Consider the following 16,217-nt stretch of genomic DNA (forward strand, 5'->3'; position numbering starts at 1 on the left):
CTTTACTGAGGAAGAAGAGCTGATTCAGGTTGTTTGCTTCGCTCCTCTCAGTGAAAGATGCATGAACATGATGGGAAAGCCTGGCAGAGACCAGTCGCTGCACTGGGAGCCTCGTTCATTTTTCCCCTGGCTGATGGGTTTAATGTGAGATGCTGGCAGGAGGATGGAGGTTAGTTGCAAAGATGCAGCTGGATTAGAATATTTAGGACAGTGGCTGGAAATAGATGGGAGCCTTTTAGCTTTAAAGTGCTGCAGTGGAGGTTCTGCCTTCAGCTGAGGGGTGTTGGTCTCCGCATGGCAACCGTTGCCATGGCAACCGTTTCCTCTGAAACAGATGCAGGGTCGGTGTCCTGTCACACAGGGTTCAGATTTCTGCAGGTACCTGCGGTTACCCGCACGTACCTGCGGATACCTGCGTGTACACACCTACACCTACAGATAAAGAAGCGTTTACGGTCCGGGGATGATTCACCAGCTTGGTTTTGTCCTCATCGGGTTTATTTTACTGCAGCCTGGTAATGAGTAACCGGCGGCCTTTGATCGTTGCTTCGTGTGTCGCTGAATCAGGATGAAACACTCAGAGGTTTTATCGAGTTGATCCAGGAAGCTGAAGACTCAGCAGACATCTCACTGCTCTAACAGAACAGCCAACATACAATAAAAAGTCCAATTTGTCATTAAATCATTAATAAAGATGAATAAGAAAGTATAGTAGCTTAATAAAAGCAAATGAATTAAGTGGAATAATTGGAAAGAAAGGTTTATTTGTTCCTGCAACTATGTAGAAAGTCATCTGAACGATTTCCGCATGCAGCGCGCTATACCTTTAGCTGGTTTTACTGGTGCTGGTTTAATGTTTTCTGCCGGTTTTTACTTACTATCAGGAGCTGACAGCTCTTTTTATATATCTGGTTGAATAAAGCTAAATAAAGTTCCTATCTTCAAGCTGCTTTATGTGAACTTTCCTGTAGTTTACCAGGTTGCCGTGCTGTGAGGAGAGACGCATTGTAGACGAAGCCTTTAACTGTTTTGGCTTAAAATCATTCAGTTTGTTTTTAGCTGTTCAGACATATCTTTCCTCCACCTTCAGGTGTCAGGATGTCCAGAAGCTCGCCACTACTGAAATGTGGTTGGGTCATCCACCCAGTGTCAGAACAGACAGCGTTATGTCTGTCAGACATCTTAACCAGCCGGCCTGCCAGCCTCTCACCGGGTCTGGAACTGGTCTGCGTGCTAACTGGTCCTGGAACCAGTTCTCCTGCCAACACATGAGGTTGTTTGTGGTCCATTCTCCCTCCAGTGGCTGGTGTTAATGGAAACACAGGAAGTGCAGAAGCATCATGGAATCTGCTGCAGTTCGGCACCAAATCACTAGACGTGTTATTAACATGTAATAACTGCAGTAAGAGGAGACGTTGCTGTGATGCAGGGAGACGAAACACTAAAATAATAAACCTGCTTTTAAAACAAATATTAATTTCTGTTAAATTATTGATAAATTGAACCCTGAATGATTTGTAGTACTGGCTGTCCTAGTTACCATGGCAACAAAACCCTTCCATGAACACAATACTTTAATATTTCTAAAATCTTTTCATTGATTTATTTTTCAACCAGAAATGAACTGATGAAAAAATGTATGCTAGATATTTATTATCTGCACTGAAGGGTTTGTAGCGACTGGAACGAATGTTCCGTTTATTTCTCTGAAACGTGTTCAAATGAATTTTTACTGTAAAATTCAGAAATCTTTCTGAAATCTAGCTGGATAAATGATTTAAAAACCTCTTCTGTTACCAGATAACTGAAATAATTAGTTTTTATTTCATGTGAAGGAAACTAACTTCAAGCCAAATTATTATAACAAAAATAATCTTGTTTGTTTTTTACCAAAATAAATAATATTATGACACCTGGCTCATGGAAACAGGAGCCAGGTGTTGAACTGGAGCGTCCAGCCAGATGTTTCACCCTCAAAACTCCAAGAAATTTCTGGTCCTGACGTTTCCATGTTTCCACGTCTTCCTGCTCCTATCTACCTGCTGTCCTCACTGCAGCACCTCCACCTCAGCTGCATCCCAAACGTCTTCCTGCTACTATCTACCTGCTGTCCTCACTGCAGCACCTCCACCTCAGCTGCATCCCAAACGTCTTCCTGCTACTATCTACCTGCTGTCCTCACTGCAGCACCTCCACCTCAGCTGCATCCCAAACATCTTCCTGCTACTGTCTACCTGCTGTCCTCACTGCAGCACCTCCACCTCAGCTGCATCCCAAACGTCTTCCTGCTACTGTCTACCTGCTGTCCTCACTGCAGCACCTCCACCTCAGCTGCATCCCAAACATCTTCCTGCTACTATCTACCTGCTGTCCTCACTGCAGCACCTCCACCTCAGCTGCATCCCAAACATCTTCCTGCTACTGTCTACCTGCTGTCCTCACTGCAGCACCTCCACCTCAGCTGCATCCCAAACATCTTCCTGCTACTGTCTACCTGCTGTCCTCACTGCAGCACCTCCACCTCAGCTGCATCCCAAACGTCTTCCTGCTACTATCTACCTGCTGTCCTCACTGCAGCACCTCCACCTCAGCTGCATCCCAAACGTCTTCCTGCTACTGTCTACCTGCTGTCCTCACTGCAGCACCTCCACCTCAGCTGCATCCCAAACATCTTCCTGCTACTATCTACCTGCTGTCCTCACTGCAGCACCTCCACCTCAGCTGCATCCCAAACGTCTTCCTGCTACTATCTACCTGCTGTCCTCACTGCAGCACCTCCACCTCAGCTGCATCCCAAACGTCTTCCTGCTACTGTCTACCTGCTGTCCTCACTGCAGCACCTCCACCTCAGCTGCATCCCAAACGTCTTCCTGCTACTATCTACCTGCTGTCCTCACTGCAGCACCTCCACCTCAGCTGCATCCCAAACATCTTCCTGCTACTATCTACCTGCTGTCCTCACTGCAGCACCTCCACCTCAGCTGCATCCCAAACATCTTCCTGGCTTTATTCCAGCCATAGAGGATCATTATTTTCCTGCTTTTCTCATCACTTGTTGATCTTTGGCTGCTCCTGATTGGACGTTACCGTCAGTTTAAGCTCTCTGATTGGTGGAAAGTCTGACAGGAAGTGTTTTCATCATTTCTGAGGTTGCTAGGTAACAACATGGTGTGAAATGTGATAAATAATGGTGGATTTACAGTGAATAAACACTACATGTTGTGTCTGGATTGTAAACCTCCTGGACGGAAAGAAACGCTGGAAAACCTCCGTAGACCAGCTGGAGGGTCACATGACCATCCCAGCTCCACGCTGCCGTTACTGAGACGCTAATGATGACAGAAGCTGCGGCGCTCGGGGAGATCTGGAGGAGTTTTAAGGGTTAAAATCTGTCTGGAGATCAGATGGAGGACGGATAAACTGGCTGATGTTTGATGTGAAGCTGTGAGAATCCCACGGGGAACATCCTGCTCCCCCAGCAGGAACCCTGTCAGCTGCTGCTCTGCTCCGTAACGCTGCAGTCGGTCTGGTGGCTGTGGTGAAGCCCCAGGGAGCTCGGACTGCATGCCGTTTGGGACTTGTGCAGACGTAAGAAGGTTTGTCTAATGTTGCGAACCTGCAGAGAAAGTCTGCAGATTGTTGTTTCACATCGTCTGATTATTATTATTATTATAATTCAGCAAACTGAAGCCACAAAGGTTTAAGTGTTTCACTCCGGGGCTGGTTGGCATTTTGTCGGAGGGGTTTGGTGCATCTGGGTCGCCCCGTAAAACGCATGCAGGTGGGGTCTCCAGGTTCTCTGCAGCCAAGCTCAGCTTACGGTAAACCAGCTTTAGAGTCACATAAAACTGTCCCCCTGACTGTTGTCATGTTTTTCAGAGCCTTCGGAGCGGTGCGATGGAGGATGGGAAGCCAGTGTGGGCGCCCCACCCAACAGACGGGTTCCAGCTGGGAACCATCGTGGACATCGGCGCCGACAGCCTCACCATTGAGCCTCTAAAGCAGAAGGGAAAGGTGAGCCAGCTTCCAGTTGCTGCAGCTGTTCTCTCTGAAGGAAACCAGGATTTAGGCAATGCCTTTAGGTTCCATCAGATCCCAACTGTTGGGACTTGGACCCGACATTCCCATCCAGCCCTTCCCAATCTGCTTTGTGTTAATGATTTAATGTCCCTCTTCACTTGGAGTGGAGGCTGGCAGCATTTCCTGAAGCGATGCGGCGTTGGGTCGATGATTAACCAGAACCTGCAGGTGGGACATGCTGACCTGAAGTCAAGTAGCTCCTCACAGCAAGACAAATGCTCCTTTCATATCGTTGACTCACTGCTGGATGAGAAGCTGCATCACCCACAAGAAAGCTTTAATGTCATGGTGAGGTGTAGCCATGGTAACCCCCAAAGCTTTGTGGGAGTCTCTGGAACGTTTCTCCCGGAAAGGCCTCAGTGTCTAACAACTTTCACAGAGCATGCTGGGTAATCCAGTTCACTGTAAGCTTGTAAAACAGCCGACTGCCGCTGTGTGAGCATAACAAGAGGGGGGGTGTCACAGTGATTCCCTACCCCCCTGTTTGTAAAATATCATGCATCATTTACTTTTATTTAAAAAGCCTCTTCTAATGTCTTCTGGACTCTCCTGTACGCAGATCATAACAGCATGCCACGCAGAAAACGTTAGCACAAATGAGATAGCAGCGAAGCTAACGTGCAGGAGCGACACAAACGTGTGGCAGCCATGCCATTGCGTGGCAGCGACGTCACCGGTAACAGAGAGGCTGTGCGTTAGCAGCCGCAGTAACACATCAGGTTTTTATTCCAGCTCTAAATCCTCTGATAATGTGTCCTGTGGCTCTGCTGCTCCTTACTGGGATTACGTCCCTCCTTACTGGGTGAACTGGCTGCTCTCCTCTGGTCTTCACTGAAACACTGAGGTTCTACATGCCGTCCTTGTAGCTGTGGATGTTGACTCATCCAGAGGAGGTTAAACCCTGAACGCCTCGTCAGTAGAAAGTTTTACACAGGCTGTTTACTGGAATGTTCTGCAGCAGTTTTACAGCAGTCATTCAGCAGCGATGTGGTCAGTCATGCAGACTTTATTACCCTCTCTAGCTCATAATCCAGCAGTGTCTCCAGGAGCGTTTACTCCACCTGTTTACTGTTACAAAGGCTCTGATTGGTGCTGCACGTGGAGTTAACCAAGCCTCATGGCGTTTACAGGAAATCATCCTGAATCTGATCTGAAGCGTCACATGCAGCTGTGGAAAGTTTGGCCACATGTCAGGACAGAGATTCAGCAGTTATTTCACAGAACAGCTGAGGAAGAACGATGGACGACACTGTTCCTGCAGGTTTTGGATGTTTCCAGGACCATGATCAGATACAGCTGATCCAAGTCCGATGGGTCCAGCAGCTTCTTGTAAACATGTAAAACCTGCAGGTCAGCGTCCCTGGAGGACTGGAGATGCCCATCCCTGATGCAGATTTACAGTCACCACCTCTCAGTTCTTGTCTTGGCTGGATGAGCCTTTAAATCAAAGTCCAGTTTGGTGTTTGACTTAGTTGCAGCTCTGATTTCGCACCTTTGACCCATCTGGGCCCATCAGGGTCACATGGTTGGATTCCACACCCTGACTTTGGTCTACTAGTACCATAACTCAGAGGATAAAACTCCCCTTCCTCCATAAAACCGCTGCAGTGGACAATGAGAGCTGAACTCCTCAGATCTGTGGTCAGAGGGACAGTCCTGGCCAGTCCGGGCCAGTCCAGGCCAATCCGGACCAGCCCAGACCAGCCCGCTAATGGTCTGCAGCAGAACAATGTCCAGTCTGTCCTGCCAGTTGGTGCCGGTGTCTGACGAAGCGCTGGAACGGTGGAGGCAGGCAGAGGGACAGATTCCCCGCCAGGATCATCCGGGGAAAGACGGGTGTGTGACCGGTTTTATGTCATAGAGGAAGAAGTTCTTCTTCTTCCGGATGGTAAAAAGGCCCAAACGATGTGGCTTTTACAGTCTGAAACCTGACGGCTCACCTCTCTCCGCTGTTTGCATCTCCATGGCGATGAAAGCAGCCTTGCATCGCCTCCCTCCATCCCCTCCTTTCTCCTGACGCGGAGCAGCGTTGTGGAACCGGTCCAGGTTGGAGCTGCCGCCGCTGGGAAGAATGAATCGACTGTACGTCACCTCATCTCTGCATTCCTGCACGCGGAAAGCTCCAGATTAAAGGTCTGACCCCGTAGTGTGAGGCAGCGATTGCCCCCCCACCACACTCTTACACACACCCCTGCTTTCCAAAACGCCGCGGTCACGTGTCGCCATGAACACGCCGGCGTTAGCTCACCGTGGCGTCTGCAGACATGTGGAAGACGAACGCTGCAGAGCTGGAAGAGGAAACGGAAACATCACGTAGATGAATGCCGACTCAGCAGCGAGAAGGAACTCAGACCAGATGCACCAGAACTCAGGTCTGGATCAGAACCAGACTTCAGGAGCAGAACAATGCTCAGGATGGACCGCAAACTGGTCCCAGAGAATCTTAGAGGTCTTGGCGGCTCACAAGGCGATTATAAAGCCGTCTTACATAAAAACCTGCTGTTGCCTGTTATAGTCAACGTTTAGGATCTATAAAACCCCCATGTGGCGGGAGATCGTCTCCATGGCAACGGTAACCTGCCGTCGCACATCTGGAGAAACTGCGACACCAATGAAGAATAAAACCAAATTTGATCATTTGTTCACATTTGATCTTGTTCCTCCACTAAAACATCGACCACTAAAACCTGCTCTGAAACGAAGCCGTTCTACATGTTATAAAAACCATTTCACACAGTTAAGTCATACAGAAACTGCATTAATCATAAAAGTCTAAATGAACAATTGCATTAAAATGACGTGTCGCCATGACAACAGCCCATCATCAGGCTGCTCAGGTGTTTCCTCCACCTGCAGATACAGAACATGAAGTGATGGTTGGATATAAAATGCTCCCCAACGTGGCTTATCTGTCCCTGCTGGTGGACATGGAACATGGAGACTCTGGACTCCAGTCCGGCACCTTCCAAAGGGAAGGGACTGACAGGTCGGGTCCGCTCCTTTTCCCAACCCAGAGCAGAGGAACAGAACGATGTTCTCCACAGCCAGACGTGGTGTAGCGGCCATCGGGCAGATGGAGGCAGGTGGAGGTGCCTCCATGCCCAGGAGGAAACCTGTTGTACAGCTGCAGATGTCTGCAGATAGTGGAGACGCTACATAACATGCTACTAAATGGCGTCAGCGCTTCACCTGCGTTCACCTGATCAATCATCCAATCTGAATGATTGTGTTGTCAGTCATCCTCTCACGTTGGAACCAAACGCTGCTGCTTTACGTCTAGAAGTGATGCAACACATCAGAGGAGGAGAATTCTCATTTATTCACAAGTTTATCTTTAGTGTGGTTTCTGTCAGGGTGGTGTTTATTTCTCTCCATCTCCTGCACCTCCTCCTTCATGGTGATTATTGGTTCCTCTGCGAGGACACCGCAGCTAGGACACAAGGTGGAACCACTGCCCCCCCCTCTCCGACCACATCTGCAGCGCTGCAACCCAGCTGGGACACACAGGAACACCAGTATGTTCCCAGTAAATAAACTGGAGTCAGAGACGTCTCATTTATGTCCGTTCATTTTATAATCTGAAACAAAGGAATGAAGCACTTCCAGCATCATCTGGAGCATTTGGTTCCAGCGTATCTCTGGACTCCTTCATTTTCCCGCCAGCTTCTAATCTGTGGGAGTGGGCAGCGCCCCCCCTTCCTCCTCCTGTGGACCAAGATGCACTTTCTCCCTACATTTTACTGTCTGACCACTTTATTTGTCCTTTCTGGATAAGTCCGGTGGTCTGATGAGACGCTGACAGCATCTGTCCCCTGCTGACCTCCTCTGTCTTTCTGCTGGTGGTGATGTCCGTCCCGTCTCCACCAGATAAAATACTTTTACATTTTACAACTTTATCTGTTAGAAGTTCTTCCTCATTTTCCAGAAAATTCCTCTTTTTGGCTTTTTTCCTGCTGAACCGTCATGGAAATGAGATGGATTAATATTTATCAGGGTGTTCACCTGACCTTTTATAGCCAACATGTGGGCGTGGCCAGATGTTCCTTCACGTGGCAACATTTACTGTTGATCCTGATTTATGAAGGAAACAGGCGTGGGACGTGCTGCTTTGTAAATCGGAAAGTTTTTTTGTGCCGCATTTCCTGTTTTCCGTGCGTACGCCGCCTGGAGTCAGCGTTGCTACGCACAGGTTGATAAATGAGGCCCCTGAAGGTTCCTCCGTTTGCCTACTGAGCTTCATGGAAACGACACGGATTCATGTTTATCAGGGTCACATGACCTTTGTGGCCGACATGTGGGCGTGGCCAGACGCTCCCTCGTGTCGCAGCTTGTGGTATTGATCCTGACTGATGATCAGAACCAGGCGTGGGACGTGCGTGTTTCCTGCATTTCCCGTTTTCCCTTCCGACGCCTCCTGGAGTCATCGTTGTGACGCGGTTTTATGAATGAAGCCGCTGGTGTTTATTCTGGACCAGAACCAGAGAAAAGGACATGAGCAGCAGCATCTGGATCAGCTGTAAAAGCTGATGATGATGAAGGTTTTCATGCAGAGTCATCTGTAGACCAGTTCTCCAGGTGCTGATCTGGTTCAACGGCCTCTGAAGTCCATCATGCAGAACTTCTCCCGACTTGCCCTCCTTTGTGACGGGCTGCATGGTTCTACATGGTTCTGCTCCGGGTTCCCAGTTTCTGTCACATGACATGTTTCACCGTGTTCAACCAGCAACCAGCATCACACCAGCTGGTACAACTGGGAGGTGCTGCTGGGTTCTGGACAGGGTCTGTCTGAGTTCTGGTTCCGGTCAGACAGATGGTCTATACCACAGACCTCAGTATGTCTGGTGGGGGGCATGGTCCTGTCCAGAACCTGGGATTCAGCAGGTCTGGTGGGGGGGGGGGCGTAGTCCTGTCCAGAACCCAGACCTCGGCAGGTCTGGTGGGGGGCGTGGTCCTGTCCAGAACCCAGACCTCGGCAGGTCTGGTGGGGGGGGGCGTAGTCCTGTCCAGAACCCAGACCTCGGCAGGTCTGGTGGGGGGGGGCGTAGTCCTGTCCAGAACCCAGACCTCAGCAGGTCTGGTGGGGGTCGTGGTCCTGCCCTGAACCTAGGATTCACCGGGTATGGTGGGGGGCGTAGTCCTATCCAGAACCCAGACCTCAGCAGGTCTGGTGGGGGGCGTAGTCCTATCCAGAACCCAGACCTCAGCAGGTCTGGTGGGGGGCGTGGTCCTGTCCAGAACCCAGACCTCAGCAGGTCTGGTGGGGGGCGTGGTCCTGTCCAGAACATGTAGATCCAGCCCCCCACCAGACCAGTCCTCTGGACTGAGAACAGGACCAGAGTTCTGGGTGTGAATGCCGGCAGATATGTTGTCTTTAACTGATCAATATATTGATGATCATTTATTCGTCATGAAACCTGACTGTCGTCGTTGCTCTTCTTCTCGCAGACATTTCTGGCTCCCATCAATCAAGTCTTCCCAGCGGAGGATGATGTGGACAAACACGTAGAGGACAACTGTGAGTCGTTCCGGCTGGGGGTGGAGTGTTTACGTGTTGTTGTGTAAATCCTCCAGGGCGATGCGGTCAGTGAAAACACCGCGCTCGTGTGTGTTGTGACGACCATGAAGATGTGTGTGTGTTTCAGGTTCTCTGATGTACCTGAATGAAGCTACTCTGCTCAACAATGTCCGTGTGAGATACAGCAAAGACAAGATTTATGTAAGTCGTCTTCAGCACCAGCTGTCTTCATAACATTTACACAAGTTTCACAAAAACCGATTTATTTCGAAACGTGAACAGACTAAACGAACGATCTGGATGTTTCTGACGCCCTCCATCAAACCTCCGGTCGTTACGTTATTTTTATTATCATTTAAACTGCTGGATGGTTTTACTTGTTGCTTCAATTGTTAATAATAATTATAATAATTATTATAATTATATAGTTATTATTATTATTATTATTATTATAGTAGTCGCAGTAATAATAATAATTATTGTTCCTAAATACAATAGTAAATGTGAAGTTTTTCTGCTTTGCACTAATAATTTCCAGTTGTAATATTTCTGTATGAATGTTGAACATGTGTAAAGTGGAGCTTGTAATGTCGGCACATGAAAACAACACGCTAGCACCGTACGCAGCTCTGAGGGGGTAATGGGGGGCCAACGGCTGCTCTGTCAGGACTCGCAGCTCATTTATCTGTCTGAGGCGTCCTCACAAAGACGGAGCTTCCGCAGCTTTAATGTGAGCACACACACGGATCAGGTGACCTCCGCCGGGTTCTCCCATCAACCTGGTTTCCTCTGAGGAGGTGCAGCTGATGTCCGCCGGCGTCAGCCTGAGTGCACGCTGACATCTAGTGGCCGAGGCGGGAACTGCTGTTTATGGGAAAAAACTAGATTCTTCCGGTTCTTCCGCCCAGTGCGGACAGAAAGCTGCTGGTGTTTATTTACGTCTGAAGCTGAAGAGAAATGTCTAAAAATAAATCTAAATGTAGACTTTCAACCAGGGACAAACATCCAGACAGAACAGTAAAATGCTGTTTTCAGCTTGAGCTGGAGCTTCTGGACCAGATTTTCCATGTCAGAGACTAAACCAGGTCTTCCCAGGATCTGAGTCATGCTTGTATCCAAGCTGGTTTCCAGTCGGTCGACCAGTAAAATATCCCATCAACAACGAAACACCACCACATCATCAGATGTTACAAAACATGAGTAATTATGCGACACGTTTACATGTTTGTTTGTTTCCATGCATCAGGAACAAACTGTCGCAGCTCCAGGAATCTGGAGGTGAAAACCAACATGTCGACATGACAGTCGGCGTGTTTATGGCTCCTAAAGTGTCACTGATACGACAAACACGCCAAACTGACAAACAAGCCGCTGTGCTGCAGTTTGTTTGTTTGTTTGTTTGTTTGTATGTTTGTATGTTGAACGACGGTTGTTGTTGTGTGACGTGGGGAGCAGGAACGACCAGCGGCGTGTATGATGTTGCATCTATGTGACCTGTCGGGGGTGGAGTTGTATCTGGTTAAAGCCGCAGCTGAAAAGGCGACCACCGCTACACGGCGTTACACGCGACAGGTGGACCATAAACATATCGCCATGGAGACGGTGATCATCAGGTTGTTTCCTTCTCCAACAGACGTTCGTAGCGAACATCCTGATCGCCGTCAACCCGTACTATGACATCCCGAAGCTTTACTCACCAGAGACCATCAAGCAGTACCGGGGGCGGTCACTGGGAACGCTGCCGCCACACGTCTACGCCATCGGTAAGCAGCCGCACACGCCGTTCCTTCTGCTGCGTGTCCGAGCTGGTTTACATCCTCACTGGTGTGTTAGACTGGTTTTATTTGACTGTTTTATCAGCTGCTTTAGCTCTGCTGGTTTTAGTCCAGATGGTTTTAGTCCAGCTGGTTTTAGTCCAGCTGGTTTTAGCCCAGCTGGTTTTAGTCCAGCTGGTTTTAGTCCAGATGGTTTTAGTCCAGCTGGTTTTAGCCCAGCTGGTTTTAGTCCAGCTGGTTTTAGCCCAGCTGGTTTTAGTCCAGATGGTTTTAGTCCAGATGGTTTTAGTCCAGCTGGTTTTAGCCCAGCTGGTTTTAGCCCAGATGGTTTTAGTCCAGCTGGTTTTAGCCCAGCTGGTTTTAGTCCAGCTGGTTTTAGTCCAGCTGGTTTTAGTCCAGCTGGTTTTAGCCCAGCTGGTTTTAGCCCAGCTGGTTTTAGCCCAGATGGTTTTAGCCCAGATGGTTTTAGCCCAGATGGTTTTAGCCCAGATGGTTTTAGCCCAGATGGTTTTAGCCCAGATGGTTTTAGCCCAGCTGGTTTTAGTCCAGATGGTTTTAGCCCAGCTGGTTTTAGCCCAGATGGTTTTTAGTCCAGATGGTTTTTAGTCCAGATGGTTTCAGTCCAGCTGGTTTTTAGTCCAGATGGTTTTAGTCCAGCTGGTTTTTAGTCCAGATGGTTTCAGTCCAGATGGTTTTTAGTCCAGATGGTTTTAGTCCAGATGGTTTTAGTCCAGATGGTTTTAGCCCAGATGGTTTTAGCCCAGATGGTTTTAGTCCAGATGGTTTTAGCCCAGCTGGTTTTAGTCCAGCTGGTTTTAGCCCAGCTGGTTTTAGCCCAGCTGGTTTTAGCCCAGCTGGTTTTAGGCCAGCTGGTTTTAGCCCAGATGGTTTTAGTCCAGATGGTTTTAGTCCAGATGGTTTTAGTCCAGATGGTTTTAGCCCAGATGGTTTTAGCCCAGACGGTTTTAGCCCAGACGGTTTCAGTCCAGCTGGTTTTAGTCCAGCTGGTTTTAGTCCAGCTGGTTTTAGTCCAGCTGGTTTTAGCCCAGCTGGTTTTAGTCCAGCTGGTTTCAGTCCAGCTGGTTTTAGTCCAGCTGGTTTTAGTCCAGCTGGTTTTAGCCCAGCTGGTTTTAGCCCAAATGGTTTTAGCCCAAATGGTTTTAGTCCAGCTGGTTTTAGTCCAGCTGGTTTTAGCCCAGCTGGTTTTAGCCCAGCTGGTTTTAGCCCAGCTGGTTTTAGTCCAGCTGGTTTTAGTCCAGCTGGTTTTAGTCCAGCTGGTTTTAGTCCAGCTGGTTTTAGTCCAGATGGTTTTAGCCCAAATGGTTTTAGCCCAGCTGGTTTTAGTCCAGATGGTTTTAGTCCAGATGGTTTTAGTCCAGATGGTTTTAGCCCAGATGGTTTTAGTCCAGATGGTTTCAGTCCAGCTGGTTTTAGTCCAGCTGGTTTTAGCCCAGATGGTTTTAGCCCAGATGGTTTTAGCCCAGATGGTTTTAGCCCAGATGGTTTTAGTCCAGCTGGTTTTAGCCCAGATGGTTTCAGTCCAGATGGTTTCAGTCCAGATGGTTTCAGTCCAGCTGGTTTCAGTCCAGCTGGTTTTAGTCCAGCTGGTTTTAGTCCAGATGGTTTTAGCCCAGATGGTTTTAGCCCAAATGGTTTTAGCCCAAATGGTATTAGCCCAGATGGTTTTAGCCCAGATGGTTTTAGCCCAGATGGTTTTTAGTCCAGCTGGTTTTTAGTCCAGCTGGTTTTAGTCCAGCTGGTTTTTAGTCCAGCTGGTTTTTAGTCCAGCTGGTTTTTAGTCCAGCTGGTTTTTAGTCCAGCTGGTTTTAGTCCAGCTGGTTTTAGTCCAGCTGGTTTTTAGTCCAGCTGGTTTTTAGTCCAGCTGGTTTTAGTCCAGCTGGTTTTTAGTCCAGCTGGTTTTTAGCCCAGCTGGTTTTAGCCCAGCTGGTTTTAGGCCAGCTGGTTTTAGTCCAGATGGTATTAGTCCAGATGGTTTTAGCCCAGATGGTTTTAGCCCAGATGGTTTTAGCCCAGATGGTTTTAGTCCAGCTGGTTTTAGTCCAGCTGGTTTTAGCCCAGCTGGTTTTAGCCCAGCTGGTTTTAGTCCAGATGGTTTTAGTCCAGCTGGTTTTAGCCCAGCTGGTTTTAGCCCAGCTGGTTTTAGTCCTGCTGGTTTTAGTCCAGCTGGTTTTAGTCCAGCTGGTTTTAGCCCAGATGGTTTTAGCCCAGATGGTTTTAGCCCAGCTGGTTTTAGCCCAGATGGTTTTAGCCCAGATGGTTTTAGTCCAGCTGGTTTTAGCCCAGATGGTTTTTAGTCCAGCTGGTTTTTAGCCCAGCTGGTTTTAGCCCAGCTGGTTTTAGGCCAGCTGGTTTTAGTCCAGATGGTTTTAGCCCAGCTGGTTTTAGTCCAGCTGGTTTTAGTCCAGCTGGTTTTAGCCCAGCTGGTTTTAGCCCAGCTGGTTTTAGTCCAGATGGTTTTAGTCCAGATGGTTTTAGTCCAGATGGTTTTAGCCCAGATGGTTTTAGCCCAGATGGTTTTAGCCCAGATGGTTTTAGCCCAGCTGGTTTTAGCCCAGCTGGTTTTAGTCCAGCTGGTTTTAGCCCAGATGGTTTTAGCCCAGATGGTTTTAGTCCAGCTGGTTTTAGCCCAGCTGGTTTTAGCCCAGCTGGTTTTAGCCCAGCTGGTTTTAGTCCAGCTGGTTTTAGCCCAGCTGGTTTTAGCCCAGATGGTTTCAGTCCAGATGGTTTCAGTCCAGATGGTTTCAGTCCAGATGGTTTTAGCCCAAATTTTTTTTAGCCCAGATGGTTTTTAGTCCAGCTGGTTTTAGTCCAGCTGGTTTTAGTCCAGCTGGGTTTTAGTCCAGCTGGTTTTTAGTCCAGCTGGTTTTTAGTCCAGCTGGTTTTTAGTCCAGCTGGTTTTAGTCCAGCTGGTTTTAGTCCAGCTGTTTTTAGTCCAGCTTGTTTTTAGTCCAGCTGGTTTTAGCCCAGCTGGTTTTAGTCCAGCTGGTTTTTAGTCCAGCTGGTTTTTAGTCCAGCTGGTTTTAGTCCAGCTGTTTTTAGTCCAGCTTGTTTTTAGTCCAGCTGGTTTTAGTCCAGCTGGTTTTAGCCCAGCTGGTTTTAGTCCAGATGGTTTTAGTCCAGATGGTTTCAGTCCAGATGGTTTTAGTCCAGATGGTTTTAGCCCAAATGGTTTTAGTCCAGCTGGTTTTTAGTCCAGCTGGTTTTTAGTCCAGCTGGTTTTCAGTCCAGCTGGTTTTCTAGTCCAGCTGGTTTTAGTCCAGCTGGTTTTTAGTCCAGCTGGTTTTTAGTCCAGCTGGTTGTAGCCCAGCTGGTTTTAGCCCTGGTTTTTGGCCGTAGATTTGTACCAAAGCAGGATTAGTCCTGAACACGCTTCTGTTCCTCCCTGAACCAGGAACGGACCTGAACCTGGACAGGTTTAGTTTGTAGAACAAGTCCAGTTTCTGTTGAGGAGTCCTGCAGACTTGATGACATGCAGGTCTCCACCAGACCCTGCAGATGGTCTCTGTAGTCTCTGTAGGTCAGAGTATTTTCCTGATGGATGTGTAACTTGTCTCATGAACCTCATCCGGTCCTCGACGGTCCTGCAGGTGTTTCCCTGCTGCAACGGTCCTGATTGGAAAGAATGGATCAATGTCAGATGTAACACGCTGTTGGAATCTATTGATATGATCTGGGTGTGTTGTAGCCGGGAGAGACCTGCAGGACCCTCTGGGACCATTTGTAAAGCTCATGTCTTCTATCCGTCACCCGTCTGCAGATGTGACAGGATTCATGTTATGTTTGTGGCACGGAGACGTCTCTCTCTAAACGCTGTCTGATCTCCAGCTGACAAGGCCTACAGGGACATGAAGGTCCTGAAGCTGAGCCAGTCCATCATCGTCTCAGGGGAGTCCGGTGCCGGCAAGACCGAAAACACCAAGTTTGTGCTCAGGTGAAGCTTCACTCGCATCTTATCAACCAACAATAAGTTTGTTCAGTTTGGTTACTTTTTCTTTCACATTTCTGAACTTCAACTCTTATTTTAATGTATTTTAATTGGAGGTGGGACTCATTCGTAACACGTTAGTTACCAATAATTACAAAAAATTAACACGTTAGTTACCAATAATTTCAGTAAAATTAACACGTTAGTTATCAATAATTACAAAAAATCAACACGTTAGTTACCAATAATTACAAAAAATTAACACGTTAGTTACCAATAATTACAGTAAAATTGACACGTTAGTTATCAATAATTACAAAAAATCAACACGTTAGTTACCAATAACTACAGTAAAATTAACACATTAGTTACCAATAATTACAGTAAAATTAACACGTTAGTTACAATAATTACAAAAATAACACGTTAGTTACGAATAATTACAGTAAATTTAACACAATAGTTACCAATAATTACAAAAAATTACCACGTTAGTTACCAATAACTACAATAAATTTAACATGTTTGTTACCAATAATTACAAAAAATTAACATGTTACCAATAACTACAGTAAAATTAACACATTAGTTACCAATAATTAGAAAAAAATGAACTCGTTGGTTACAAATAATTACAGTAAAATTAACACCTTAGTTACCAATAATTACAACAAATTAACACATTAGTTACCAATAACTACAGTAAATTTAACACGTTATTTACCAATAATTACAGTAAAATTTACACGTTAGTTACCAATAACTACAGTAAATTTAACACGTTAATTACCAATGATTACAGTAAATTTAACACGTTAGTTACCAATAATAATTATAATTAAAGCTGCAAGCGGCATCCATCGGTCCTCGCTTCATGCCGAACCCTCCACCCGAACTCGTC

General features: G+C 47.3%; 1 protein-coding gene across 3 annotated transcripts in view; it reads left to right on the plus strand.

The window, feature by feature from the left end:
- Positions 1 to 16,217, plus strand: part of myo6a (myosin VIa) — a 190,010-nt gene that overhangs the window by 18,210 nt on the left and 155,583 nt on the right. For all 3 annotated transcript variants that reach the window (XM_079255818.1, XM_079255819.1, XM_079255820.1), the window contains exons 2-6: positions 3,880 to 4,014; positions 9,526 to 9,595; positions 9,723 to 9,796; positions 11,229 to 11,358; positions 15,217 to 15,322. In XM_079255818.1, coding sequence (XP_079111944.1) covers positions 3,898 to 4,014; positions 9,526 to 9,595; positions 9,723 to 9,796; positions 11,229 to 11,358; positions 15,217 to 15,322 — 497 coding nt within the window. In that variant the 5' untranslated portion in view covers positions 3,880 to 3,897. The remainder of the gene's footprint in view (positions 1 to 3,879; positions 4,015 to 9,525; positions 9,596 to 9,722; positions 9,797 to 11,228; positions 11,359 to 15,216; positions 15,323 to 16,217) is intronic.

Source organism: Telmatherina bonti (genome assembly GCF_933228915.1).
Source record: "Telmatherina bonti genome assembly, chromosome: 16".
In the NCBI taxonomy this organism is placed as follows: domain Eukaryota; kingdom Metazoa; phylum Chordata; class Actinopteri; order Atheriniformes; family Telmatherinidae; genus Telmatherina; species Telmatherina bonti.